The sequence below is a fragment of the Tachyglossus aculeatus genome, chromosome 12 (genome assembly GCF_015852505.1).
Source record: "Tachyglossus aculeatus isolate mTacAcu1 chromosome 12, mTacAcu1.pri, whole genome shotgun sequence".
Lineage (NCBI taxonomy): Eukaryota > Metazoa > Chordata > Mammalia > Monotremata > Tachyglossidae > Tachyglossus > Tachyglossus aculeatus.
The window spans coordinates 20,077,219-20,104,472 of record NC_052077.1 but is presented as its reverse complement, the minus strand read 5'-3'; the positions used below and the strand labels follow the sequence as shown (position 1 = coordinate 20,104,472).

Genomic DNA, 27,254 nt, shown 5'->3' with positions numbered 1-27,254 from the left:
ATAATAGTATTAACTATGGCATTTGCTAAGCGCTTACTATATGCCAAGCACTGTTTTAAGCGCTAGGGGTGGATTCAAGGTGACGCCTTCTAGACTGTGAGCCCACTGTTGGGTAGGGACGGTCTCTCTATGTTGCCAACTTGGACTTCCCAAGCGCTTAGTACAGTGCTCTGCACACAGTAAGCGCTCAATAAATAATAATGGTGGCATTTGTTAAGCGCTTACTATGAGGCCTTCCCAGACTGAGCCCCTTCCTTCCTCTCCCCCTCGTCCCCCTCTCCATCACCCTCCATCTTACCTCCTTCCCTTCCCCACAGCACCTGTATATATGGTTGTACATATTTTTTACTCTATTAATTTATTAATTTATTTATTTTACTTGTACATATCTATCCTATTTATTTTATTTTGTTAGTATGTTTGGTTTTGTTCTCTGTCTCCCCCTTTTAGACTGTGAGCCCACTGTTGGGTAGGGACTGTCTCTATATGTTGCCAATTTGTACTTCCCAAGCGCTTAGTACAGTGCTCTGCACATAGTAAGCGCTCAATAAATACGATTGATGATGATGATGATGTGCCTAAAGCATAAATACGATGGAATGAATGAATGCCCCCCACCCCACGCCCACCGCCTTCTAGACTGTGAGCCCGCTGTTGGGTAGGGCCCGTCTCTATATGTTGCCAACTTGGGACTTCCCAAGCGCTTAGTACAGTGCCCTGCACACAGTAAGCGCTCAATAAATAACGATTGATTGATTAATTCCCTCTCCAAAGGCTGGCAGCCAGACGGTCGGGTGGGAGCTGTCACCATCTCCCTGGGAAAGGGGGAGGAGTCCGGACGGCCCGGCATCGATTAGCTGCAAAAGCCTGGGTGTGTGTGTGTGTGTGTGTGTGTGTGAGTGTGAGTGTGTGTCAACGTGTGTGTGTTTGTGTGACAACTGCAGCCCCCCCCTTCCTCGCTTCTCATCGACATCGTCCCCGCAGAGCCGCTTTCATTACTGTTGTTACCGCCGTCCTCATCACCTTGCCATCCTGCTCCCGGACTTGTTGGGGGATTGTTGTTTTTGTGTTGTTGTTGTTGTGTTGTTGTTGTTGTTGGCGGCGGCTCCTCCTCCCCCCCTCCACCATGTCCTAGAAAAGGTGAGCGCACTGCGAAAAACCCTCGGCGCCCGAGCGTTTTCCTCCCCGGGGGCCGGGAGGGATTGGGGTTGAGTAGGGACTGTCTCTATATGTTGCAAACTTATACTTCCCAAGCGCTTAGTACAGTGCTCTGTACGCACTAAGCGCTCAATAAATAGGATTGATCGACTGATTGATTGATTGGGGAGGTTACAGGGTGATCAGGTTGTCCCACGGGGGGGGGGGCTCACAGTCTTAATCCCCATTTTACAGATGAGGGAACTGAGGCCCAGAGAAGTGAAGTGAGGTGTTTGATTGGGGAGGTTACAGGGTGATCAGGTTGTCCCACGGGGCGGGGGGGGGGGGCTCACAGTCTTAATCCCCATTTTACAGATGAGGGAACTGAGGCCCAGAGAAGTGAAGTGAGGTGTTTGCTTGGGGAGGTTACAGGGTGATTAGGTTGTCCCACAGGGGGCTCACAGCCTTAATCCCCATTTTACAGATGAGGGAACTGAGGCTCAGAGAAGTGAAGTGAGGTGTTTGATTGGGGAGGTTACAGGGTGATCAGGTTGTACCACGGTGGGGGGGGGGGGGGGGCTCACAGTCTTAATCCCCATTTTACAGATGAGGGAACTGAGGCCCAGAGAAGTGAAGTGAGGTGTTTGATTGGGGAGGTTACAGGGTGATCAGGTTGTCCCACGGCGGGGGGCTCACAGTCTTAATCCCCATTTTACAGATGAGGGAACTGAGGCCCAGAGAAGTGAAGTGAGGTGTTTGAAGCAGCGTGGTGTGGCCTGGTGGAACCTGGGAGTCACAGGACCTGGGTTCTAATCCTGCCTCCACCATTCACCTGCTCTGTGACTTTGGTCAAATCACTTGACTTCTTTGTGCCCCTGTTTCTTCATCTGCAAAATGGGCATTCAATACCTGTTCTCTTTCCTAGACTTTAAACTCACTGTGTATAGGGAATGTTTCTTTTATGTTGTTATGTTGTACTCTCCCAAGTGCTTAGTACAGTGCTCTGTAAACAGTAAGCTCTCAGTAAATGATTGATCTACTCACTGACTCCTACTTGGCTCAGTGGAAAGAGCCCGGGCTTTGGAGTCAGAGATCATGGGTTCAAATTCAGGCTTTGCCACTTAGCTGTGTGACTTTGGGAAAGTCACTTAACTTCTCTGTGCCTGTTACCTCATCTGTAAAATGGGGGTGAAGACTGTGAGCCCTCCGTGGGCCAACCTGATCACCTAGTAACCTCCCCAGCGCTTAGAACAGTGCTTTGCACATAGTAAGCGCTCAATCAGTACGATTGATTGATTGATTGACGAGAGGGCCGGGGCGGGGAGGGATATTTGCAAGAAAACTAACATCCAGGTCAAGACCGCTCCCCCCCTTCTCCCGCGCACTAAAAACTTGGTGCAAGAGACGCGTCAATAAATACGATAAATTAATAATCAAATAATTAAATAATAAGCCAGGAGCCCGGAATGTCCCGATTTTCGGCCGAGGGTGGGTGTCGGAAAGCGGATCGATGTGAGGCCTTCCCCCTCGTCCCCCTCTCCATCCCCCCCATCTTACCTCCTTCCCTTCCCCACAGCACCTATATATTTGTATATATGTTTGTACATATTTATTACTCTATCTTACACGTACATATCTATTCTATTGATTTTATTTTGTTAGTATGTTTGGTTTTGTTCTCTGCCTCCCCCTTCTAGACTGGGAGCCCGCTGTTGGGTAGGGACTGTCTCTACATGTTGCCAACTTGTACTTCCCAAGCGCTTAGTACAGTGCTCTGCACACAGTAAGCGCTCAATAAATACGATTGATTGATCGATAAAGCGAAGAGGCACCGCGGGGGGCGGGAAAAGCCGCGCTGGGAAGTTGTGTGTTTCCAAGGTGCTGAAGTCGTCGGCACCGGGGGTTGCCACTTTTTTTCCACCTCTTTTTTTGTCGGGAGGTTTGTGTGGCCAGGTTCGCGTTCATTCATTCATTCATTCATTCATTCATTCATTCATTCAATCGTATTTATTGAGCGCTTAGTGTGTGCACAGCGTATCTATTCTATTTATTTTATTTTGTTAGTATGTTTGGTTTTGTTCTCTGTCTCCCCCTTTTAGACTGTGAGCCCACTGTTGGGTAGGGACCGTCTCTAAATGTTGCCAGTTTGTACTTCCCAAGCGCTTAGTAATAATAATAATAATAATGGCATTTGTTAAGCGCTTACTATGTGCAAAGCACTGTTCTAAGCGCTGGACAGTGCTCTGCACACAGTAAGGCTCAATAAATACGATTGATTGATTGATTGATTAAGCGCTTGGGAAGTCCAAGTTGATGGTAGAATTGATTCATGATAGAATTTATTAAGCGCTTACTATGTGCAAAGCACTGTTCTAAGCGCTGGGGGAGGTTACATGGTGATCGGGTTGTCCCACGGGGGGCTCACAGTCTTAATCCCCGTTTTACAGATGAGGTAACTGAGGCACAGAGAATAATAATAATAATGATGGCATTTATTAAGCGCTTACTATGTGCAAAGCACTGCTCTAAGCGCTGGGGGAGGTTACATGGTGATCGGGTTGTCCCACGGGGGGCTCACAGTCTTAATCCCCGTTTTACAGATGAGGTAACTGAGGCACAGAGAATAATAATAATAATGATGGCATTTATTAAGCGCTTACTATGTGCAAAGCACTGCTCTAAGCGCTGGGGGAGGTTACATGGTGATCGGGTTGTCCCACGGGGGGCTCACAGTCTTAATCCCCGTTTTACAGATGAGGTAACTGAGGCACAGAGAATAATAATAATAATGATGGCATTTATTAAGCGCTTACTATGTGCAAAGCACTGCTCTAAGCGCTGGGGGAGGTTACATGGTGATCGGGTTGTCCCACGGGGGGCTCACAGTCTTAATCCCCGTTTTACAGATGAGGTAACTGAGGCACAGAGAATAATAATAATAATGATGGCATTTATTAAGCGCTTACTATGTGCAAAGCACTGCTCTAAGCGCTGGGGGAGGTTACATGGTGATCGGGTTGTCCCACGGGGGGCTCACAGTCTTAATCATCATCAATCGTATTTGTTGAGCGCTTACTGTGTGCAGAGCACTGTACTAAGCGCTTGGGAAGTACAAATTGGCAACATATAGAGACAGTCCCTACCCAACAGTGGGCTCACAGTCTAAATCCCCATTTTACAGATGAGGTAACTGAGGCACAGAGAATAATAATAATGGCATTTATTAAGCGCTTACTATGCACAAAACACTGTTCTAAGCGCTGGGGATGTTACATGGTGATCGGGTTGTCCCACGGGGGGCTCACAGTCTTAATCCCCATTTTACAGATGAGGGAACTGAGGCCCAGAGAAGTTACGTGACTTGCCCAAAGTCACACAGCTGACAATTGGCGGAGCCGGGATTTGAACCCATGTCCTCTGACTCCAAAGCCCGGGCTCTATTTTGTTAGTATGTTTGGTTTTGTTGTCTGTCTCCCCCTTCTAGACTGTGAGCCCACTGTTGGGTGGGGACTGTCTCTATATGTTGCCAACTTGTACTTCCCAAGCGCTTAGTACAGTGCTCAGCACACAGTAAGCGCTTAGTAAATACGATTGATTGATTGATTGATTGATTGATTGGTTTTCACTGAGCCATGCTGCTTCTCTGGCAACAAGTTGGCAACATCTAGAGACGGTCAGTCGTATTTATTGAGCACCTCTTGTGTGCAGAGCACTCTTGGGAAGTGCAGTCGGGCATGCCCAACGACGGGTGGGCACGGCCTCCTGCGGGGTTGCCCCCTCCCTCCCTCGCCCTATACGCGGGTCAGAGGGGACTCGCCCGACCCCCGGTTTTAAAGGAAGACGGAAAGGTGGGATTTCCTAGGCCCTAAGTGGAGGGGGGAAAGGGAGGATCGTTTAACTTCTGCTCCCCTGGCTATCACGGGGGGCTCCAAATCTCAGTGGGGTGGGAGGGGGGGTCCTGGATAATAATAATAATAATAATAATAATAACAACAACAATAATAATAATAATAATAATAATAACAATGGCATTTGTTAAGCGCTTACTATGTGCAAAGCACTGTACTAAGCACTGGGGAGGCTATAAGGTGATCAGGTTGTCCCACGTGGGGCTCCCAATCTTAACCCCCATTTTACAGATGAGGTAACTGAGGCTCAGAGAAGCGAAGTAACTTGCCCAAGGTCACACAGCAGATGGGGTGGAGGCGGGATTTGAACCCACGACCTCTGACTCCAAAGCCCGGGCTCTTTCCACTGGATTCAGGCGGGTGCGTCGCTGCTGCCCACCTGGAACCGGAGCGCTCTCCACATAGGCAGCGCCTGCACCGAAAAGCCCGTAGGAATCAAAGTTAAGAAATCAATATTTGCTTAGTAACCGTCCAGTTCGGATGGGCGGGAGGGAGGGAGGGGGAGGGCTGGGAGGGAAACTGAAACGTCTCCTGTTACAGACACCGTCTTGAGTTTGGAAATAGTTTGGTAGTTTGGTCGCCTCATTTTTCCATTATCTCCCCCCACCCCCACCCCGGCCCCAGTTATTTTCACCCCGTTTTAAAAAGCAGGAGCCCATTCCCGTCGGTAAGTAGTCTTTTATTATGTATACAGCTGGCAGAAAATTAACCCACTGACAACAGCACCCCCGGCTAAGAAATGGGAGTTTCTTTTGGAGGCTGCCGTTTAAAAGGGCCGTCTGCATCACCTTTCCCTTCCTACATGGTTCAAACGAGGGAATTAAAACCCAGGGGGAGCGTGATTATCTCGCTTTTCGGCGGAGGCGGCGAGGCCTTCCCAGACTGAGCCCCTTCCTTCCTCTCCATCCCCCCCATCTTCCCTCCTTCCCTTCCCCACGGCACCTGTTTATCTGTATATCTGTTTGTACATATTTATTACTCTATTTATTTTACTTGTACGTATCTATTCTATTTATTTTATTTTGTTAGTATGTTTGGTTTTGTTCTCTGTCCCCCCCTTTTAGACCGTGAGCCCACTGTTGGGTAGGGACCATCTCTATATGTTGCCAACTTAGTACAGTGCTCTGCACACAGTAGGCGCTCAGTAAATACGATTGATTGATTGATTGAAGTCCGAGAGATGGGGAGGAAGAGCGGCGTGCATGAGCATCGCCGTCTGGATCCCTCGTCTCCCCGCCACCCCCTGTTTCTTTCTAGCGCTAAGGAGGCGTGTAATCTACGACTACTCACCTTACTGCAGGTGGAGGGTGAGATGAGGAAACCCTGGCTTCTGGGCTTTTCGTCTCATACAGCGGCTGGCTAAGGAGAGACCAACTTCCCCACTCACGCTCTGCAACGGGAGAGTCAGGGGAGTTGGCGAATAATAATAATAATAATGATGATGGCATTTGTTAAGCGCTTACTATGTGCAAATCAATCATTGAGTGCTTACTGTGTGCAGAGCACTGTACTAAGCGCTTGGGAAGTCCAAGTTGGCAACATATAGAGGCAGTCCCTACTCAACCGTGGGCTCACAGTCTAGAAGGGGGAGACAGAGAACAAAACCAACCATACTAACAAAATAAAATAAATAGGTATGTACAAGTAAAATTAATACATAAATAAATAGAGTAATAAATATGGACAAACATATATACAGGTGCTGTGGGGAAGGGAAGGAGGTAAGATGGGGGATGGAGAGGGGGACGAGGGGGAGAGGAAGGAAGGGGCTCAGTCAGGGAAGGCCTCCTGGAGGAGGTGAGCTCTCCTCCAGGGCAAATCAATCAATCAATCAATCGTATTTATTGAGCGCTTACTATGTGCAGAGCACTGTACTAAGCGCTTGGGAAGTACAAATTGGCAATACATAGAGACAGTCCCTACCCAACAGTGGGCTCACAGTCTAAAAGGGGGAGACAGAGAACAAAACCAAACATACCAACAAAATAAAATAAACAGGATAGAAACGTACAAGCAAAATAAATAAATAAATAAATAGAGTAATAAATATGTACAACCATATATACAGGCAAAGCACTGTTCCAAGCACTGGGGAGGATACAAGATGATCAGGTTGTCCCACGTGGGGCTCCCAGTCTTAGTCCCCATTTTACAGACGAGGTAACGGAGGCCCAGAGAAGTTAAGTGACTTCCCCAAAGTCACACAGCTGACAACCGGCGGCGTCGGGATTCGAACCCCCGACTCCAAAACCCGGGCTCTTTCCACTGAGCTACCGTTCCACTTTGGGTTGCACAGAGACTGAGACAGGTAGAGGGGCGTGTCTGGGGGATTGCGGGGGGGGGGTTGTTTTGTGTTTTTTATTTTTTTGTAGCTCCCCGAGCTCCTGCGGCTTTAAGAGACGGCGCGGGGGGGGGGGGGGGGGGGCCCTGCATATTCCAGGCTGTGTCGCAGCAACTTTGTATCAGTCATGTCGCCCGCTGGGTGATTGACGGCGGCGGCGGCCAATGAGGGGCCGCCGTGGGCCGCGCGGCGGGGCTCCCCGCTCCCCGCCGTCCAATCGGGAGGGCGCGCGGGGGGGGGCGGGTCGAGAAGATGAACTTTACCGGGCCATGTGACCTGGTTTTAAAAGGCTGGGCGCCCCCGCCCCGGTCCCTCCCCCGCGGGGTCCCCGCCTTCCAGCCGTGCCCGGCCCTGCCCTCCGCGCCCCGGGTGGCATTGGGCTGCGGAGACGGAGGAGCCTCGGCCGGGGGACCGGGGGATTTTCCTCCTTTGACGACCCCCCTCCCGCCGGCCTGGATGGGCTCGGACCCCGCGGGGACGGCGCGGCAACAGGTAGAGAGACGGAGCGAGCCCGCGGACCGCTTCCCCGGGCGGCGGCAGGTGCGGAACAGCCTCCCGCCGCCCGCTGTCACAGCCACCGAGCCGCCGGGCTCTGCCTAATCCGGAGGCACGGTCAGAACGCTGCCCTTCTCGCCTGTTTTCCTTTGGCTTCCATCCCCCCCCCCCCCCACCCCTTTTATTTTTTTTAATTCATTCCCCCTGGCCGCCGGAGGTCGATTGGGGGAAAGTTTGGGCTACTTGTGAAATGCCCCGAACTGTTTGCAGTCAATCAGTCAGTCGTATTGAGCGCTTACTGTGTTCGCAATCAGTTGTATTGAGCGCTTACTGTGCGCGCGATCAACCCATCAGTCGCATTTGTCGAGCGCGCGCGCAATCAATCAGTCGTGTGGAGCGCTTACTGTGTGCAGAGCACTGTGTTTTCGTGTGTTTGGTTTTGTTCTCCGTCTCCCCCCTTTTGGACTGTGAGCCCGCTGTTGGGTAGGGACTGTCTCCCTATGTTGCCAGCTTGGACTTCCCGAGCGTTTAGTCCAGTGCTCTGCACACAGTAAGCGCTCAGTAAGTACGATTGAGGATGATATGTTGCCACCTTGGACTTCCCAAGCGCTTAGTCCGGTGCTCTGCACACAGTAAGCACGATTGATGATGATTTGTTGCCAACTTGGACTTTCTAAACGCTTAGTCCAGTGCTCTGCACACAGTAAGCGCTCATTAAGTGCGATTGATGATGATGTGTTGCCAACTTGGACTTCCCAAGCGCTTAGTCCAGTGCTCTGCACACAGTAAGCGCTCATTAAGTGCGATTGATGATGATGTGTTGCCAACTTGGACTTCCCAAGCGCTTGGTACAGTGCTCTGCACACAGTAAGCGCTCAGTAAGTACGATTGAGGATGATATGGTGCCAGCTTGGACTTCCCAAGCGCTTAGTCCAGTGCTCTGCACACAGTAAGCGCTCAGTAAGTACGATTGAGGATATGTTGCCAACTTGGACTTCCTAAGCGCTTAGTCCAGTGCTGTGCACACAGCTCTCAATAAGTACGATTGGTGATGATATGTTGCCAACTTGGACTTCCCAAGCGCTTAGTCCAGTGCTCTGCACACAGTAAGCGCTCAATAAATACGGTTGATCGATTGATTGTACTAAGCGCTTGGGAAGTCCAAGTTGGCAACATAGACAGTCCCTACCTAACAGTGGGCTCACAGTCTAAAAGGGGGGCGCTTGCAAAAGTTTGCAACCGAGGGTCCCTCGTCGGGTAGGGACTGTCTCTCTGTGTTGCCAACTTGTACTTCCCAAGCGCTTAGTACAGTGCTCTGCACACAGTAAGCGCTCAATAAAGACGATTGATCGATTGGTTGTACTAAGCGCTTGGGAAGTACAAGTTGGCAACATAGACAGTCCCTACCTAACAGTGGGCTCACGGTCTAAAAGGGGGGTGTTTGCAAAAGTTTGCAACCGAGGGTCCCTTGTCGGGTAGGTACTGTCTCTCTATGTTGCCAACTTGGACTTCCCAAGCGCTTAGTACAGTGCTCTGCACACAGTAAGCGCTCAATAAATACGATTGATTGATTGATAGTAATCATCATAATAATGGTATTTGTTAAGCGCTTACTATGTGCCACGTACTGTTCTAAGCGCCGGGGGAGATACAAGGTAATCAGGTTGTCCCACATAATACTAATAATGGTGGTATTTGTTAAGCGCTTACTATGTGCAAAGCACTGTTCTAAGCGCTGGTGAGGTTACAAGGTGATCAGGTTTTTAGGCTGTGAGCCCACTGTTGGGTAGGGACTGTCTCTATATGTTGCCAACTTGTACTTCCCAAGCGCTTAGTACAGTGCTCTGCACGCAGTAAGCGCTCAATAAATACGATTGATTGATTACCCTCTCCTCCGAGATCCATTTCTTCATTATAATAATAACAATGGCATTTATTAAGCGCTTACTATGTGCAAAGCACTGTTCTAAGCGCTGGGGGGGATACAAGGTGATCAGGTTGCCCCACGGGGGGCTCACAGTCAATCCCCATTTTACAGATGAGGTATAATAATGTTGGTATTTGTCTTCATTATAATAATAATAATGTTGGTATTTGTTAAGCGCTTACTATGTGCCACGTACTGTTCTAAGCACCGGGGGAGATACAAGGTGATCAGGTTGTCCCACGTAATAATAATAATGATGGTATTTGTTAAGCGCTTACTATGTGCAAAGCACTGTCCTAAGCGCTGGCGATTTACAAGGTGATCAGGTTTTTAGGCTGTGAGCCCACTGTTGGGTAGGGACTGTCTCTCTATGTTGCCAACTTGTGCTTCCCAAGCGCTTAGTACAGTGCTCTGCATGCAGTAAGCGCTCAATAAATACGATTGATTGATTACTCTCCTCCGAGATCCATTTCTTCATTATAATAATAATAATAATGTTGGTATTATTATTATGTGCGTACAGTGCTCTGCACATAGCGCTCAATAAATACGATTGATGATGATGATGGTATTTGTTAAGCGCTTACTATGTGCCACGCACTGTTCTAAGCGCTGGGGGAGATATAAGGTAATCAGGTTGTCCCACATAATAATACTAATAATAATGATGGTATTTGTTAAGTGCTTACTATGTGCAAAGCACTGTTCTAAGCGCTGGCGAGGTTACAGGGTGATCAGGACTCACAGCTTTAATCCCCATTGTACCGATGAGGTCACTGGGGCACAGAGAAGTGAAATAACTTGCCCAACGTGGGGCTCACAGGCTTAATGCCCATTTTCCAGATGAGGCCTCTGAGGCACAGAGAAGTTAAGTGACTGGCCCCAAGTCACACAGCTGATCAGTGGAGGAGCCGGGATAAGAACCCATGACCTCTGACTCCCAAGGCCGTGCTCTTTCCACTGAGCCGAGCTGCTTCATTATTCCTTCCCCCCCCCCCCCCCCATCCCAATCTGTACGAATTAGGGAATCAGTAAAGGGCGTTACATAGTAGTCGCTTCCAATATCAAGTGTGAAATCTCCAAGATCCGGGAGGGAGGAAAAGCCGAGGGAGGCAGGTTGCGTGGATACGGATACTGATAGGTCCCGTGAGAAAGGGGGCTGTCAGTTCCTGGCTTTTTCCTCTACTTCTTCTGATTTCTTCTGTGGAATCCCGTTGAAGGTTAAGGTTAGGGGAGAGGGAACGAGAGGCCTCTCTCAAGTGTCAACCATAACCCATTATTATGTAAACTCCGGTCCTGTTTATCATTCATCATCATTGTTTACGAGACTTAAATTAGAATTATCCATCCAGGATCCCATCGTGACAAATAGGCCCGGGGGAGGACAACAAAAACACTTACCTAGGGGCAGCCGAGGGAAAAGTGAACTTTTAAGTTACAACCGCATCACGTTGCTTTTAATTTTCTGCGTTCCATCTCTCCTACTTTCTAATTATTGATGATATTTACGTAGCCGTGATAAGCGCTTTCTCCATCTGTGAGGTCCTGCTGTGAAGTCTTAATTTTGTGTTGGATATCGCGGCGGGCTGTCATGGAAGTGCCGTTTGAGATGTCACATACATTAAGCATTGCAGAATCAGGAGAGCGGATTATTAATTTAAGGGGAAAAAAACCCACCTTTTCAAAGAGAGGGGTTTTACCGGCTGCCTCGGTGAACTAAGTCCAGGAGCAAGAAGCAGGTATTTTCAGTTCTAACTGGCTCAACCACTGACTTACTGATTGACCTTGGACAAGTAATTTAACTTCTCGGTGATGAAACGGGGGAAGCTCGCTAATTCTAGTTCACAGGATAGGGCGTGAGAGATACTTGTATGCCAGGGATTGAGATCCGATATAAAATGTGGTTATAAATCGCTCATTCTTCTTCAGTCACACGTTCTGACTTCTTTAATGGTTTGAGAGAGTACATACTGCGGCAGTGCAGATTTGTTTTTTAATGTTTTAAGCAAATCTCTAATAAAGAAATAAGGAAAAATATAATTAGACATTTTTTTCCCTTTAGATCAATTGTATCTGTACCGTGATAGGTTTTATGTGAAGTCCCCTCTTACCATCTCCCTCACTGTTCCCCACTCCTAGGCTACTGAACAGACCTGGGATGTGAAGCTTTCAGCAATGCCTCTAAGACTACTGCCTGTGAGCTAACATTCGAAGTAGTAGATCTTTATATCCACATCTGGTAGATGTTACTGATGAGTGACAGAAGGACTTCCTCCGTCCCTTCAGACATTAGCAATATGCTAGCATTATCTGCATCATTATCATCAACCAGCAATTATTAAGCACTTGCCAAGTATATGTACTGAGTTCACTCTTTTAAAAAAAAATAGTCAAAAGCAATAGAGATTGCCTTCCCCTGAGTGGATCGTGCATTTCATGTGCTTGTACTGGATATTCATTCAGCCGTATTTATTGAGCGCTTACTGTGTGCAGAGCACTGTACTAAGTGCTTGGGAAGTACAAGCTGGCAACATACAGAGACGGTCCCTACCCAACAACTGGCTCACAGTCTAGAAGGGGGAGACAGACAACGAAACAAAACATGTAGACAGGTGATATGTCCTGCGCAGGTTCATTTCTTTAAACCTTCAATTCTAAATAGGTATGGGAGAGGGGGAGACTTTTCCAGTTGCTCTCACAACTCATCCCCGCATTCTGAATATTCATTTTCTTAGAATTAAAAGATCAATTGAAACAACTTCAGGCCTTCTGATTAGTGCCTTTTAAACTGCATGGGTTCATTTGTGGTCTTTAATGTATTTGGAAAATAAATGTGAAATGGTATATGCCACGAGTCAAGTTCAGGTTTGGCGCTGGGGGCGGGGGGAGGAGGAAGGGGGAGCGGGGAAGGAAGCCCATTCCATATTTGTGGCTACATAAACAAAGTGAAGTTGAAAATTAAATAGCTATTCAAAGTTTTTTTAAAAAAAATCAATGAAAATTACCTTTCTGATTGATAGGATTCGGAAAAAATTCTTTTATTTAGGAGCCCTCTTTTTTTCACCAAATTATTCAGTGTCCCAACTTGCTTCTTCACCCTTCCTGTATGCTTATAGCTACGTCATGTCTGCTATTTTAATGTTTTGCAATTTAGGGCTGGGATAGTTTCGGGACCCTCTTTTTTTTCTTTGTATTTTGGGATTTATAAATCCCTATTCATAAAAACTAGTTTTAATAACATCCATGTCTGAACAGTGAATTAAGAGCATATTTGGATGTAGATAAATCAGGTGAACCTTTCAATGATTTCAGTCTTTTCACAGTATTAGTCATTGTTAAAGAATTACCCAATGGGATTTCATGTTTTAATGCTTGCGTTTAGCAATGCCATCCAGGAGTTTTTTTCATATAGTAATTGCCCACTTTTTTACTTTTTGTACCAGCTGATCTGGGTTATATCAGGTTGCCCAGAGACTTGCTTCCTGACTGTCTTTTTTTTCTTTTCCCCCCTTCCAAAAATTACTTCCAAATAGCAGCTGAATAAATGTTGATAGAGTTTAATCATTTGTGAAAATGTAGATTTTACTCTTATGCCTAAACTTTTAGATGCCTTCCTCAAATTTATACTGAATTCAGAGTAATCACTGATGCTAAATTCATTTCCCTATTAAAGACATTCAAGAAAATCTATTTGTGCCCATTAGACTCATCTTGTTTTAAAAAGATTCTTTTTCAAAGCCGTCTTGATTGTAGCTGTTTAACATTTGATCTTGACCCCAATTTTGATCAGTTCATGGAGATGAACTTTGTTTTTCAGGCAATTACACGGTTTCTCTTATCTAGTTGAATGATCATACCTTTTTTTTTTAAATGGATGTTGTTTTTCATGTTATTGAAAACCCTATTGCTTCTCTTTAGAATTGTTGGACCCTTCAGTCCAAGTAGGTTGTGTAGTAAACGTTGCTGCCAGCAGTAACACTAAAAAGAAGCATAATAACAGAAATGTGATCGAAGCCAGGCATACAGCATATGCGATTTTAGAATTCCTAACTTGGTTTGTCACTGTCCCGTTCATTACCGGTTTTCATTTGTTTCTCTTTAATTTATTTGCTAGGTATGGAGACCAAAGGATACCACACTTTCTCAGAAGGCCTAGATATGGAAAGACGGTGGGGTGAAGTTTCTCAGTCTGTGGAGCATTCTTCCGTGGGCTCGGGAGAGAGGACCGATGAAAGTAACTATATGGAGATTGTAAATGTAAGCTGTGTTTCCGGTGCTTTTCCAAACAACAGTACTCAAGGAAACGGCAAAGAAAAACATGAACTACTCCCCTGCCTACAGCAAGACAATAACCCGCCTGGGATTTTAACTTCTGATATCAAAACCGAGCTGGAATCTAAAGAACTTTCGGCAACAGTAGCCGAGTCAATGGGTTTATATATGGATTCCATAAGAGACGCCGATTATGCCTACGACCAGCATAATCAGCAAGGAAGTATAAGTCCGTCAAAGATTTATCAGAACGTTGAGCAGCTGGTCAAATTTTATAAGGAAAATGGTCATCGTCCTTCTGCTTTAAACAGTTCGAACAGACCCCTGAGATCATTTCTGTCTGACCCCGGAAACTCTGTGAACGGCGGAGGTCTGCGCCCTATGGTTAAAAGCCCTATAACGTGTCCTGAGAAAAATCCTGCGGTTTGCAGCCCTCAGAACATGACGTCTTCAGTTTGCAGTCCTGCTGGAATCAACTCCGTGTCCTCCACCACTGCTAGCTATGGCAGTTTCACCGTGCACAGCCCTGTTAGCCAAGGAACTCCTCTGCACTGCTCGCCTAACGTTGAGAACAAGGGCTCCATCTCACACAGCCCAGCTCACGCTAGCAACGTGGGCTCTCCTCTTTCTAGCCCGATAAGTAGCATGAAGTCCCCGATTTCAAGCCCTCCTAGTCATTGCAGTGTGAAATCTCCCGTCTCCAGTCCCAATAATATCACTATGCGATCCTCCGTATCCAGTCCCGCCAACATCAACAACTCGAGGTGCTCTCTCTCCAGCCCTTCCAATACAAATAATCGGTCCACTCTTTCTAGTCCAGCGGTTAGTACTGTGGGATCTTCTCTCTGTAGTCCGGCTAACAATGCCTTAAGCTTCCCGGCTTCTGGCACGCCTGCTGGATCTAGCACGACTCTGGATGCTGTTCCTAGTCCCGAGACAAATGAAAAAGGTGCTCAAGAAGTCACGTTTCCTAAAACTGAGGACATAGACAGTGATGTCTCCAACAGCGGTGTGGCCGGTCAGCTTAACCTCGTTCAGTATATCAAACCAGAACCAGATGGCGCTTTCAGTAGCTCCTGTCTTGGGGGAAATACTAAAATCAACTCCGATTCCCCTTTCTCAGTACCAATAAAACAAGAATCCACTAAACATTCGTGTTCGGGTACACCTTTTAAAGGAAACCAAACCATCAATCCATTTCCATTTATGGATGGTTCGTATTTTTCCTTCATGGATGACAAAGACTATTACTCTCTGTCAGGGATTTTGGGACCACCCGTTTCATCATTTGATGGCAACTGTGAAGGCGGTGGGTTTCCAAATCCAGGCCTACCCATGGGAATTAAGCAAGAGCTTGATGATGGCAGTTATTACCAAGAGAACGGTATGCCTTCGTCCGCCATTGTTGGTGTGAATTCAGGTGGACAGTCATTTCACTACAGGATTGGAGCTCAAGGCACAATATCCTTATCGCGACCTGTTACTAGAGATCAATCCTTTCAGCACTTGAGCTCATTTCCTCCGGTCAATACATTAGTCGAGTCATGGAAATCACACACAGACTTGTCATCCAGAAGAAACGAGGGGTATCCAGTTCTAGAATACATTCCAGAAAACGTGTCAAGGTGAGTTAACATCTCTCATATTATTTATATCATGGCTGGGGAAATGATGTTATAATGTAATGCTTGTCTTAGTATTGTCTCTTTAATAATGAAATGCTTGCTTGATTGGTTTCCTTTGTTTTTTCTTTTTTTGAGGGGTTGGTATGGGTTATTGGTGTGTCACTACTAGTCTTTTATATCAAGAGGAACCCTGATGAATCCTTGCTGGACAGTGGAAATCTGTGCTCTGTTGTCCCCTTGGGTACCAGTGAACTCAGGAGTAGAAATCTGGCTTTGGTGATTTATTCTAAATTGAAAGTTCATTTGAGGGGCCGGGGTGGGGGGGGACTTCCCCCCAGAGAACCACAGACCTCCAGGAGCCCTAAGGAACTCAGATTAGAAACTAGCTTTTCAAGGGGAAAACCCGTACTTCACTTTCTGATTTGGTAGTTACAGTACTTGAAACAGTTCTGTCAACCCTACTCAGATCTGAAAATTAGATTAGATTTTTCTACTGGTGTAGAATATGGTGGGTTTTTTTTTTCAGTGCTTGGTCCCGGTGTTCAACAAACACTCTCTATTTTGTATTGTAGGTTTCATAATTTACTCATTTGTATCTGGCACTGACTTCTTAGTTGTTGAAGAACTTGTTCCTTAAAATAGATGGCCGAAATTTTGGAGCTATCTTTCTGGTACTGACTTCTTTTTTCAGACTGTTTAAATGATAGATTTTTATCTATTTTTAGAAAGCAGATTAAAAATGTGAACCCAAAGGCCTGTACCCACAAGCCAGTTTGTCTGAGGTAATTGTATGAGTTGTGGTTTTCACAGAGAAACAAATCACTTCCTGAACTGATGAGCCTCCTGTAAGACTCACCACGTCTAAAGTGGCTAAGTGGATAATCATGTTTCCTTATTCATGTTATAAATGAACTATTTCAGTGGTGTATTTATAACTTCTAAGATTCATAAGAAGACATGACTTATTTACCATAGGAAGGCTTTCTGCCTTTTCCCTGCTGCTGGGGGAGTGGGGGTGGGGGGTGGGGTGGTGTGTGTGTGTGTGTGTGTGTGTGTGTGTGTGTGTGTGTGTGTGTGTGTGTGTGTGTGTGTGTGTGTAAAAAACAAGGAAGAGGCTTCTAATATGCCTTTAAAAAGGTGGTTCTAAATTAAACAAGAAGTAGTTGCTTTGGACTTTGCTTCAGTACTGTAATTTTATTACAGGGTTGTGATAAATGAGTGTACTGTGATAAATGTATGTACCAAATATATAACCAATACTGCCTGGAGAATAATGTCTCGACATCTTACCTTTAGTATATAACTCTGCTACGTTTCTGAAGAGTAGACTTTTTCTTGTCTATTTTAAGGTAATAAAATACATTCAGAATGAAGTTTATAAAGGAAATAATACAACTTCAAGCATTCCCATTTTCTTCCTCCTTTTTTCCTGATGTGCTCTGTTAAATATTTGAGGAAACACCTAGACAGTTGTTCTATATCCACCCTATAATTCTTTGAGCCAGACTTTGCTCCTCTTGTGTCACTGGCACCCAAGACCCATGCTGTAAAGAACCCTATTTTTGTATAATACCATATCCTTACTCGGATGGGGGTGAAATGTTGAATAGTTCTAGTGTTGTGCCACTCCCCACATTAAAAAAGAAGTTCCAGTTTTAAGGAAAGAATCACAAGGTGAGCAAGAATGAAATGTCTTTACCAGATGCACTCAGTGTCTTGCGGTTTTCCCGGTGATTTGTTTATTTTATCAGTGAAATAAACTTATCAGAAGACTTAGAAGTATTTAAGGACAACTGGTAGCACCATCCCAAAGTTTTTCATCTCTTTTTCTACCATTCTGGTGGCGGGAAGGGTATGTTTAACAATGAAAGGCATGTTTCTCTTGTATTTAGGAGACAACTTCAGTGGTCATCTGCCTATATTTTGTAAATTCATTTTTTTCTTCCTGGATGGATTCTGGCAGGCCAACTTAAAATTCTTAGAACATTGTTTATCTAATATTTGGCAAACAGAGATTAGTGGTCTGGTGGTCCACATGAGTGTTGATGTTTGTATTGCAAAAGTCTTATTTCAAAACGAGATGTAATAGAAATTGGCAATACATTTCACTTGCACGTCTTCTTTTCCCACACCAGTGAAGGTCCTTCTTAGATGAAGCCACCCCTGATTGTGTTGCTTTCCCAGTGGTGTAGGAATGGCTAACTAAACCAATCCCTGGCCTCTGGCCTCTGCCTAGTATACCACTCATATATCTTAGTTATATGCCTTGCCTCGGATCCTTTGGAGATTCCGGAGAGTTGGCTTGAGGTTTGAGGAGCGGGTGGGAACTGCCTTTCAGTAGTGTGTATCCGTGCTGGCCAAAATGGGAAGTCGTGGGGTGTTGGCTGCTTCGGCACAGCAGTGGTGGATGGCCTCGCCAGGCAGGGATGCTGAGGGAGTTGTGATGATGATAATGGTAGTTAAGCACTTACTATGTGCCAGGCACTGGGGTAGATCCAAGCAAATTGCATTGGATGCAGTCCCTGTCCCACATGGGGTTCACAGTCCTAGTCCCCATTTTACAGGTGGCACAGAGAATTGAAGTGACTTCCCCAGGGTCACACAGCAGACAAGTGGCAGAGCAGGGATTAGAACCCAGGTCCTTCTGGCTCCCAGGTACTTGCTCTATCCACTAGGCCAGGCTGCTTACCTGAAAGTAGTGGTACCTCCAAAATTAGCATGTGCTACTTTGAAGCTTTAGTTGGAGATTTCATCTCTCGCTCAGTTTGTTTATTTACAGTGAGGACAGCAAAGCCTACCCTTCAGAACTGTGGGTGGATTATGTTGGGCACAGTGCTTTGAAAGTATAAAACACCTGAAAACTATTAAGTGTTATTACTCTTAACCATTTGGTCCTGCTCTAAGATATCGGCTTTTGAAGGTAATGCATAAGAATCTGTTGTCTGTGGTTATAATAAAAGAATTACTTGTAAAATTGTTTTATTCCTTCTGGCAAAAGTGCATCACAGCTCTCTGGCTCCCTGGTGGTCCATTTCAAGTTGGGTTCTAAAAGGTGATGGATCAATTTATGTTAATAACTTTTCATTGAATACAAGTTATAGTTAGTGGTAGATCGTTGCCAAAACAAAATTTAAAGCATTCAGGAAAACTGAGTTTTGCGATTTCATTGACTCTGCTCTAAGAGTAAATTTGGATGCTTCTTAATGATTAAACTTCAGTGCATGAATTGCAAGGCAAATTTTGTAATTTCCAGGCTGACTGGATGGGAAAATGTCATGGCTGCTGAGGAGACCAGAAAAATTTAGAGAAGTTGACACTTGTTTTATTTGGAAAAACTTTAGCTTTTTTTTGTGTAATATGCCTTCCAATAAAAATAGCATAGGAGTTTAAATCAGGTGACTAAATGTGATGAAGTGTCTGGACTCAGGTGAGCATCACATCAGTGCATGCAAAGCTTTTGGTGAAGACAGTTATTTTCTATGTATGTGAAAGTTCATGATCTTTTATTATTGGCACATATTTACATTGCTGTTGGATCATGTGTGCTAATGGTGATACTATATTGTTTATCATTTTAAAAATATTTATTGTTTGGTCGATTTGCTTCATGGAACCAATTAGGAGCTCTAGGCAGGATAAAATAATCTCGTAGAGCGCTCTGGGAGATCAAACCATTAGATTTTCCAGGCAGGTCAGCTGTCAGACCATCCTAGCAGCAGCATCCCTAGGAAATGTAACCAGCACTGATCAGGGTGTGGAATAAAGGGGTTGAGAGTAGGCTGGGTTGTGTTTGTACTGTGGAGGAAACAAGAGGGAGAGGGATTGGGAAAATACGTACCTGATCTCTCCTTCCACATCCACCTTAAGGATTGTATACTTAAGTATTTGTCTACTTAAGGAAAAATTAAGATTCTGAGATCTCAGGAAATAGAGGTTGAAGTTCTTATTAATTTGTGGTTCACAAGCTTTGTGGTTTTTCAGGAATGTATGTGTGGTTTTGCATTGTACTCATTTAAAAAAAAATTCTAAAGTTCCATTACTACAGAGTCAGGTAGCTTCTGCATACAAAATTGTTTATGGACTGGAACAATCTCACCTAATAACCCTCAGTTTTAATTACTGCAGTTGTTTTTTTGGTATGTAGTTTAATGCAAATCGACTTGAAGAACAAGCCAAAATCTACTATCATTCAAGGGTATTCAAGAAGCAACTTTTAAAGGGCTCTTTGTCTCCCTCCCTTGTAAAGTTTTCTGTATTTCTCGGCTGAAAATAATCCTCTTCTATTGTACAGCCAGAGAGGGGAAGAGTTTGATTATGATTTTTGGAAGCGGGGAGGCAGATTTAGGTGGTGACTTCTAGACTGTGAGCCTGTTGTTGGGTAGGGACCATCTCTATGTTGCCGATAGAAAAGTAGTGTGGCTCAGTGGAAAGAGTACGGGCTTTAGAGTCTGAGGTCATGGGTTCAAATTCTGACTCTGCCAATTGTCAGCTGTGTAACTTTGAGCAAGCTACTTAACTTCTCTGTGCCTCAGTTACCTCATCTGTAAAATGGGGATTAAGACTGTGAGCCTTCCATAGGACAACCTGATCATCACCTTGTAACCACCACAGTGCCTAGAACAGTGCTTTGCACATAGTAAGCGCTTAATAAATGCCGTTATTATTATTATTATTATCATTTGTACTTCCCAAGCGCTTAGTATGGTGCCCTGCACACAGTAAGTGCTCAATAAATACGATTGAATGAATGAATGGTGGTAAAAGTAGGTCTGGGGTACTGCAGTTCTACATGAATTTATTATTGTGTTGCATAATGTTCTGGAAATAGTCACTCTTGTTTAAAGAAAAAGCATAGGATTGCTTATTCCACAATTCTAGTTCAGAATATTTTGTTGCCAAATTGCAGAACTTTTTAAGAATCTTCTAAAAAGTCCTGTTCCTAAAAATATTTTTTTGGAAGTGGTTTAAGTAGAACCATTTGAGACGCAGCATAGCCTAGTGGGTAGAGCAAGGGCCGGGACGTCAGAAGGACCTGGGTTCTAATCCTAGCTCTGCATTTTGTCTCCTGTGTGAAGTCTCTTAACTGCTCTGGGCCTCAGTTACCTTATCTGTAAAATGGGGATTAAGACTGTGAGCTCCATGTGGGACATGGACTGTGTCCAACCTGATTGATGCTTGTATCTACCCCAGCGTTTTGTATAGTGTCTGGCACGAAGTAAGCACTTAACAAATGCTTACTTTAAAAAAGTACTTTTCGTTTGATTCATTTGGTCACACTAGTTATAGTGTTATGCTAAATTATGCACAGTTCCTGGTAATATAGAAATTTTTGTGATACACAAAATACTTGTGGTTTGTGCAATTAAAAAATCTAAATGTTAGACATCTGTAACTAGATTTATAGGTGTAAAATACATGGATTTGAATATTCATTCTTTTAAAATGCATTTTTAGGCTTCTTATTTTATCACTTAGCCCTACAGCACTTGCACATATGTCTGTAAATTAATTGTTTTATATTCCTGCCTGTCTCCACCTCTGGACTGTAGACTCACTGCGGGCAGGGAACATATTTACCATCTCCTCTCTCAGGCACTTAGTACAGTTTTCCGCACACAGTAAACTCTCAATAAATACCATTGGTTGATTTTTTTTTTCTATAAGGGAAATCGACCATTTAAAAGTGAAATGATTTAATCTAATAACATGCTGAGTCAAGTGCCATTTTTCCATACTGGCTGCAGCTTGACAGGTTTACCTTGCATTGGGCATTCCAGCAATATTAAAGTTGTAGTGGTGTTTGGTATTACTTCCATTCTTCTCATGTCTCAATACAGTGCTACAATGAACTTAAAACAAGGGGTTTAAAGGCTAGGGTTTACTCAGTTTCTACCGTTTTCAGTTCTATATTGCTTTTTCTACTTTCAACATTTTTAGCAATACTCTTTTCTTGTCAAATGAATGAGTCTTTTTCATAATATTGTATTTTTACAGTCAACTGATAAGTTAAGGCTTCATGGCCTAGTGACTAGAGCATGGGCCAGGGACTCAGAAGAACTTGATTTTTAATCCCAGCTCTATCACTTGTCTGCTGTGCGACTTTGAACAAATCACTTTACTTCTCTGTGCCTCAGTTACTCATTTGCAAAATGGGGATTAAGACTGTGAGCCTCATGAGGGACATGGACTGTGTCCAACCTGATTCTCTTCTATCCACCCCAGTGCTTATTATATTAACTGGCACACAGTAAGTGCTTAATAAATACCATAAAAAGTTTTAGACTTAATATAGCAGTAATTTAGGAGTTTAATTCAGCAATGTGTGCCTGAGCAATTATGAAGAAAAGAATTACATATAGTGCTTATAATAAGTTTCACTGAATCGTGATTGGTAATTAGAAAAGATTATCTCTTGGATTCAATGTCACAAGCTTTTGATAAATCTTCTAAAAACAGAAATTGTGAAATAGCCTTTACATTTTCTAAGGAGGCACTAGTTTTATATATGCAAGATTTATCTTTAAGAGATTAATGCATGTGGGGATTTTTTCATTGAGACTCTTGATAGACTATAAATGTGAATTCTCTAATATTTTTGGAAATCACAAGCATATGGTTTTGAATTAGGTTTGTGGAACCAAAACAAAATGTACACTGGGAGAAAATGACTTCACTTCCAGCGCAAAAATAAAAAAGGGTGCTTTTTGTTTTGTTTTAATAGTATTTGTTAAGATCTCATGTGTGCCAGTTACTGTACTAAGTATTAGAATAGATGCAAGTTAATCAGGTTAGACCCACTCCATATTCCACATGGGGCTCACAATCTTAATCCCCATTTTACAGATGAAGTAACATCTGTTACTTCTGTGCCCAGATAAGTTAAGTGATTTGTCCAAGGACGTACAGCAGACAAGAGGCAGAACTGGGATGAGATCCCAGGTCCTTCTGACTCCTAAACCCATGCTCTATCCACTAGACCATGCTGCTTCCCAGAAGAAGAAGCTGTGTTAAGGTAGCAAGGAAAGCCTATCCTAGGCACTTAGGAGGAAAGTCTAGTGACCAAACTAAAGCGAAGTATATTGTTTTTACTTGAATGCCTGAACCCTTGGAATTAAGGAGGAGTTAATTCATGATATATCATCATCATCATCATCAATCGTATTTATTGAGCGCTTACTATGTGCAGAGCACTGTATATATATTGCAAGTTGAATCTGCTACAAGTCAAAACTCACCTGTGCTGGGCAGCAGCGGCCATAGGACCTCCTGCTTGACAAATCCAATGGCTCCTACTCTATCCTAATCCTCCTCGACCTCTCAGCTGCCTTGGACACTGTGGACCACTCCCTTCTCCTCAACATGCTATCCAACCTTGGCTTCACAGACTCCATCCTCTCCTGGTTCTCCTCTTATCTCTCCGGCCGTTAATTCTCCGTTTCTTTTGTGGGCTCCTCCTCCCCCTCCCATCCCCTTACTGTAGGGGTTCCTCAGGGGTCAGTTCTTGGTCCCCTTCTGTTCTCTATCTGCACTCACTCCCTTGGTGAACTCATTCGCTCCCACAGCTTCAACTATCATCTCTATGCTGATGACACCCAAATCTACATCTCTGCCCCTGCTCTCTCTCCCTCCCTTCAGGCTCGTGTTTCCTTCTGCCTCTAAGACACCTCCATCTGGATGTCTGCCCGCCATCTAAAACTCAATATGTCCAAGACTGAACTCCTTATCTTCCCTCCCAAACCCTGCCCTATCCCTGACTTTCCCATCACTGTAGACGGCACTACCATCCTTTCTGTCTCACAAGCCCACAACCTTGGTGTCATCCTCGACTCTGCTCTCTCGTTCACCCCTCACATCCAGTTCGTCACCAAACCTGCTGGTCTCATCTCCACAACATCGCCAAAGTCCACCCTTTCCTTTCCATCCAAACCACTACCCTGCTGGTTCAATCTCTCATCTTGTCCCGACTGGATTACTGCATCAGCCTCCTCTCTGATCTCCCATCCTCCTGTCTCTTCCCACTTCAGTCTATACTTCACGCTGCTGCCCGGATCATCTTTGTGCAGAAACGCTCTGGGCATGTTACACCCCTCCTCAAAAATCTCCAATGGCTACCAGTCAACCTACGTATCAGGCAAAATCTCCTCACTCTCAGCTTCAAGGCTCTCCATCACCTCACCCCCTCCTACCTCACTTCCCTTCTACATCCCAGCCCGCACCCTCCGCTCCTCTGCCGCTAACCTCCTCAGTGTGCCTCGTTCTCTCGCCTGTACCGCTGTCGACCCCTGGCCCACGTCCTCCCCCTGGCCTGGAATGCCATCCCTCCGCACATCCACCAAGCTAGCTCTCTTCTTCCCTTCAAAGCCCTACTGAGAGCTCACCTCCTCCAGGAGGCCTCCCCAGACTGAGCCCCCTCCTTCCTCTCCCCCTCCCCATCCCCCTCGCCCTACCTCCTTCCCCTCCCTACAGCAGCTGTATATATGTTTGTACATATTGATTACTCTATTTTACTTGTACATATTTACTGTTCTATTTATTTTATTTTGTTAATATGTTTTGTTGTCTGTCTCCTCCTTTTAGACTGTGAGCCTGTTGTTGGGTAGGGACCGTCTCTATATATTGCCAACTTCCCAAGCGCTTAGTACAGTGCTCTGCACACAGTAGGTGCTCAATAAATACAATTGCATGAATGAATAGGAGAGAGCCAAGGGCGGAGACTCAAGTTTACTGGGCTGAGGAGACAGTGGCAAACCACTTCTGTATTTTCACAAAGAAAACTCTATGGCTCCATTGCGAGAACAATTGCAGATGGAGTTGGGGCGTTCTGGGAGTGGTGTTGCTATGGGTCGGAGGAGACTTAACGGCATAAGACAAGAGTGCTAAATACTGGAGTATATGCAAGATAATTGGAGTCCCTGTCTCACACAGGGCTCACAGTTTGAGACAGAGGGAGTTGGATATTTTGGTTCTTGATCATCTATAGATAGCCTCGTTGACATAATCGAGGCATGATGGAATTTCACAGGCCCGGAAAGTAGATCTAGATGGGTAAAAACTTCAGGGAAAATAGGTAAGGGGAAAATCTCTAATGAGAAAGTGTCAAAAAAATAGGGAGAAGTGAAGGAGTGAAAAATCTGGATTATGTGGAATGGGAAAAAGATAAAGGTAACACTTCAAAAGGCATTTTGCACTCTTAATTTAAAGAAGACCTTTTGATCAGCTCACTCTGTTGCCAGACCCCAGAATTGAGTCATAATGAGGGATTTTAGCTAGCTGATTAAGTGCTTAGTACAGTGCTTTGCACACAGTAAGCACTCAATAAATACAATTGAATAGTGGTAGGAAATGTATTCAAACTTATGAATAATCTGTAAATTATTAGAATGCATTAGGATACTATTGTGATAGCAGAAAAGACAAGGATGTGTGCCCTTCTTGCAAACAGGGAGACATTAATTTCAGTTCTAAAGGGCAAATTATTCCCTGTTTGAAGAAGGGAGAAAGCTGTGACAAATGGAGAAGTGCAACTTTGCCTTCCCATTCCGTTCCCTCCCAGTGCAACTCTCTGAGCCATATTAAGAAGGAGTTTGTGGGAAGTAGAGCAGCACTTCCTGTGCTAAAGGCAGAAATGTCTCAAATACTCATTTTCCCCAAATGCCACTATGGGCCTTCCGCGTTGCATCCAGTGTACGGGTGGATTGTAACACGCTTGACCTGAATGCCAGGCATGGAAAGTCATTTTTTCCCCCCTCTACCTGTCCACCCTCTCACTTTCAAAGCCCTTACCACAGATGAGAATGTGTTCTCTCCTTTAGCAGGAGGAGGAATTGGGCCCTATAATAATAGGTTGATAAGTATTTCATAGAGACTAGCTTTAGTTTGAAAGACATTGCTCGCTTTTGTGATAAGCTTCCATAAGTGGAACATATCTTATTTTAGCAGTAATTGCAGCTAGCTAATAGAAATGAAAATGAATTTCTTATCACTAACTTGCAGAAAAGATGCAGATCAACCAAATAATTTGAGTGCCTTAGTCATTCATTATCCTTTTGAAAGCTCCTATGTTCAATGTCTATTTCAGTATGACACCCAATTTTATAATGGGCAGTACCTTATGTAATAGATGTAGTTTGGTGTTCGGTGTCTATAAAGAATGCTTTTGTCTCGAAATATCATAACCGAGTGTTGCATAACACGGACTAAACAAAGAGAGTTCATTGAGGACTTTATGAAAGTATGTATTATAGACTTCTTCACAAACTCAAAGTATTGAAAATCGTAGTGCATATAGGAGTTCATTCTTCTGAAATGCTCCAGTGGCTAAAATAGCTAGGGTCCTCTCTTTTATTTAAAAACAAACAAAAGAACCCCCCAAAGCTAGCTACATTATAAGGAAGGGATGCAGATATAATTAACTTACTGGAGTTGTGGCCTGAAACAGTAGGAACAGATGAAACCAAAGGTCTGATTTGAATTTTTTTGCTGGTTTCCATGGGGTATCTATTACATGCAGCATAAGATATGATGAGCTGTTTTGAGACTCTCATTGCAGTGATTGTGATAGTTGAAAATACGGGGAGAGTCACAGAAATGTAGTTTCATATCCTTCCCTCCCCCTAGCTAGATTGTGAGCTGCTTGAGGGAAGGATCAGGTTTATTAACTCTGTTGTTCTTTCCCAAGTGCCTAGGACAAGTGTTCTACACAGAGTAATGTAGTGTAAGTGCGCAATAAATACTGCTGATTGATTCTGGTATCATCCGAGCCATCAGTAGTATTTATCCCTGTAAATGATTAAACAGTATCAATCAGGATTTACAAAATCATTGCATTCCATTTTCACTTAAAATTCCTGGTTTCTACCATTACTTTAGTAGATTTAATGTAAATTCCTGGTTTCTATCATTACTTTAGTAGATTTAATGTTTTCTGCTGCAATTGATTAGATTGCGCTACTGCTAGGATGTGCTTCCAATCTGTCATATGTCGCAAACCCACTAACACCCCAGTAAAGTCTGAACTCTGCAGCTCAACAGACCCAGATCACCTGAACATTTGGAGCTGTCTATTCTAGAGAGGAGCCTTAGTATTACGGCTGAAAGTTCCTCATTCTCTCCTTCCCCCCGACCTCCTTCCTGAAGGGAAAGAATGCACAGAGGAACGGATGCAGTTTCCTCCACTTTTTGTACATGGAAGTAGAAGGTTTCCTTTTTGTCCCCCCCCTTTCCCCCTCCTCCATTAGGTTCTGTTGGGCAAATTCTAGTATATGTATGAAGTGGGCCTTCATTTCAGAGTGTGGCTGAGCCTATCTGCACTTCCCTGTGCAGAAAAAGGGATCTATGGCTGAGTATCCAAAGGCAGGGATTTTTCAGTTGAAGCTGACGGGAAGTGTATTTCCAGCAGTGGGTGGAGGAAGGTACTTCTGAAGGATGCATTGATGCTCTCTCTGGGGCTGCCAAAAATTTCATTACACTGAAATTAAACAGTATGTACGAGTACAGTAAGAAGACTGAATGGGACTGGGCTTAAGTCACACTCTAGATCCCAGGAAGCT

General features: G+C 44.4%; 1 protein-coding gene across 4 annotated transcripts in view; it reads left to right on the top strand.

Moving 5' to 3' along the window:
- Positions 1–1,103: 1,103 nt before the first annotated feature.
- NR3C2 (nuclear receptor subfamily 3 group C member 2) overlaps positions 1,104–27,254 on the top strand; it is a 258,117-nt gene continuing 231,966 nt past the window's right edge. The window contains exons 1-2 of one of the 4 annotated variants that reach the window (XM_038754941.1): positions 1,104–1,140; positions 13,923–15,705. In XM_038754941.1, coding sequence (XP_038610869.1) covers positions 13,925–15,705 — 1,781 coding nt within the window. In that variant the 5' untranslated portion in view covers positions 1,104–1,140; positions 13,923–13,924. Of the gene's footprint in view, positions 1,141–7,783; positions 7,999–13,922; positions 15,706–27,254 lie in introns of those variants that run through there. The other 3 variants (XM_038754939.1, XM_038754940.1, XM_038754938.1) reach the window with 3 other exon arrangements.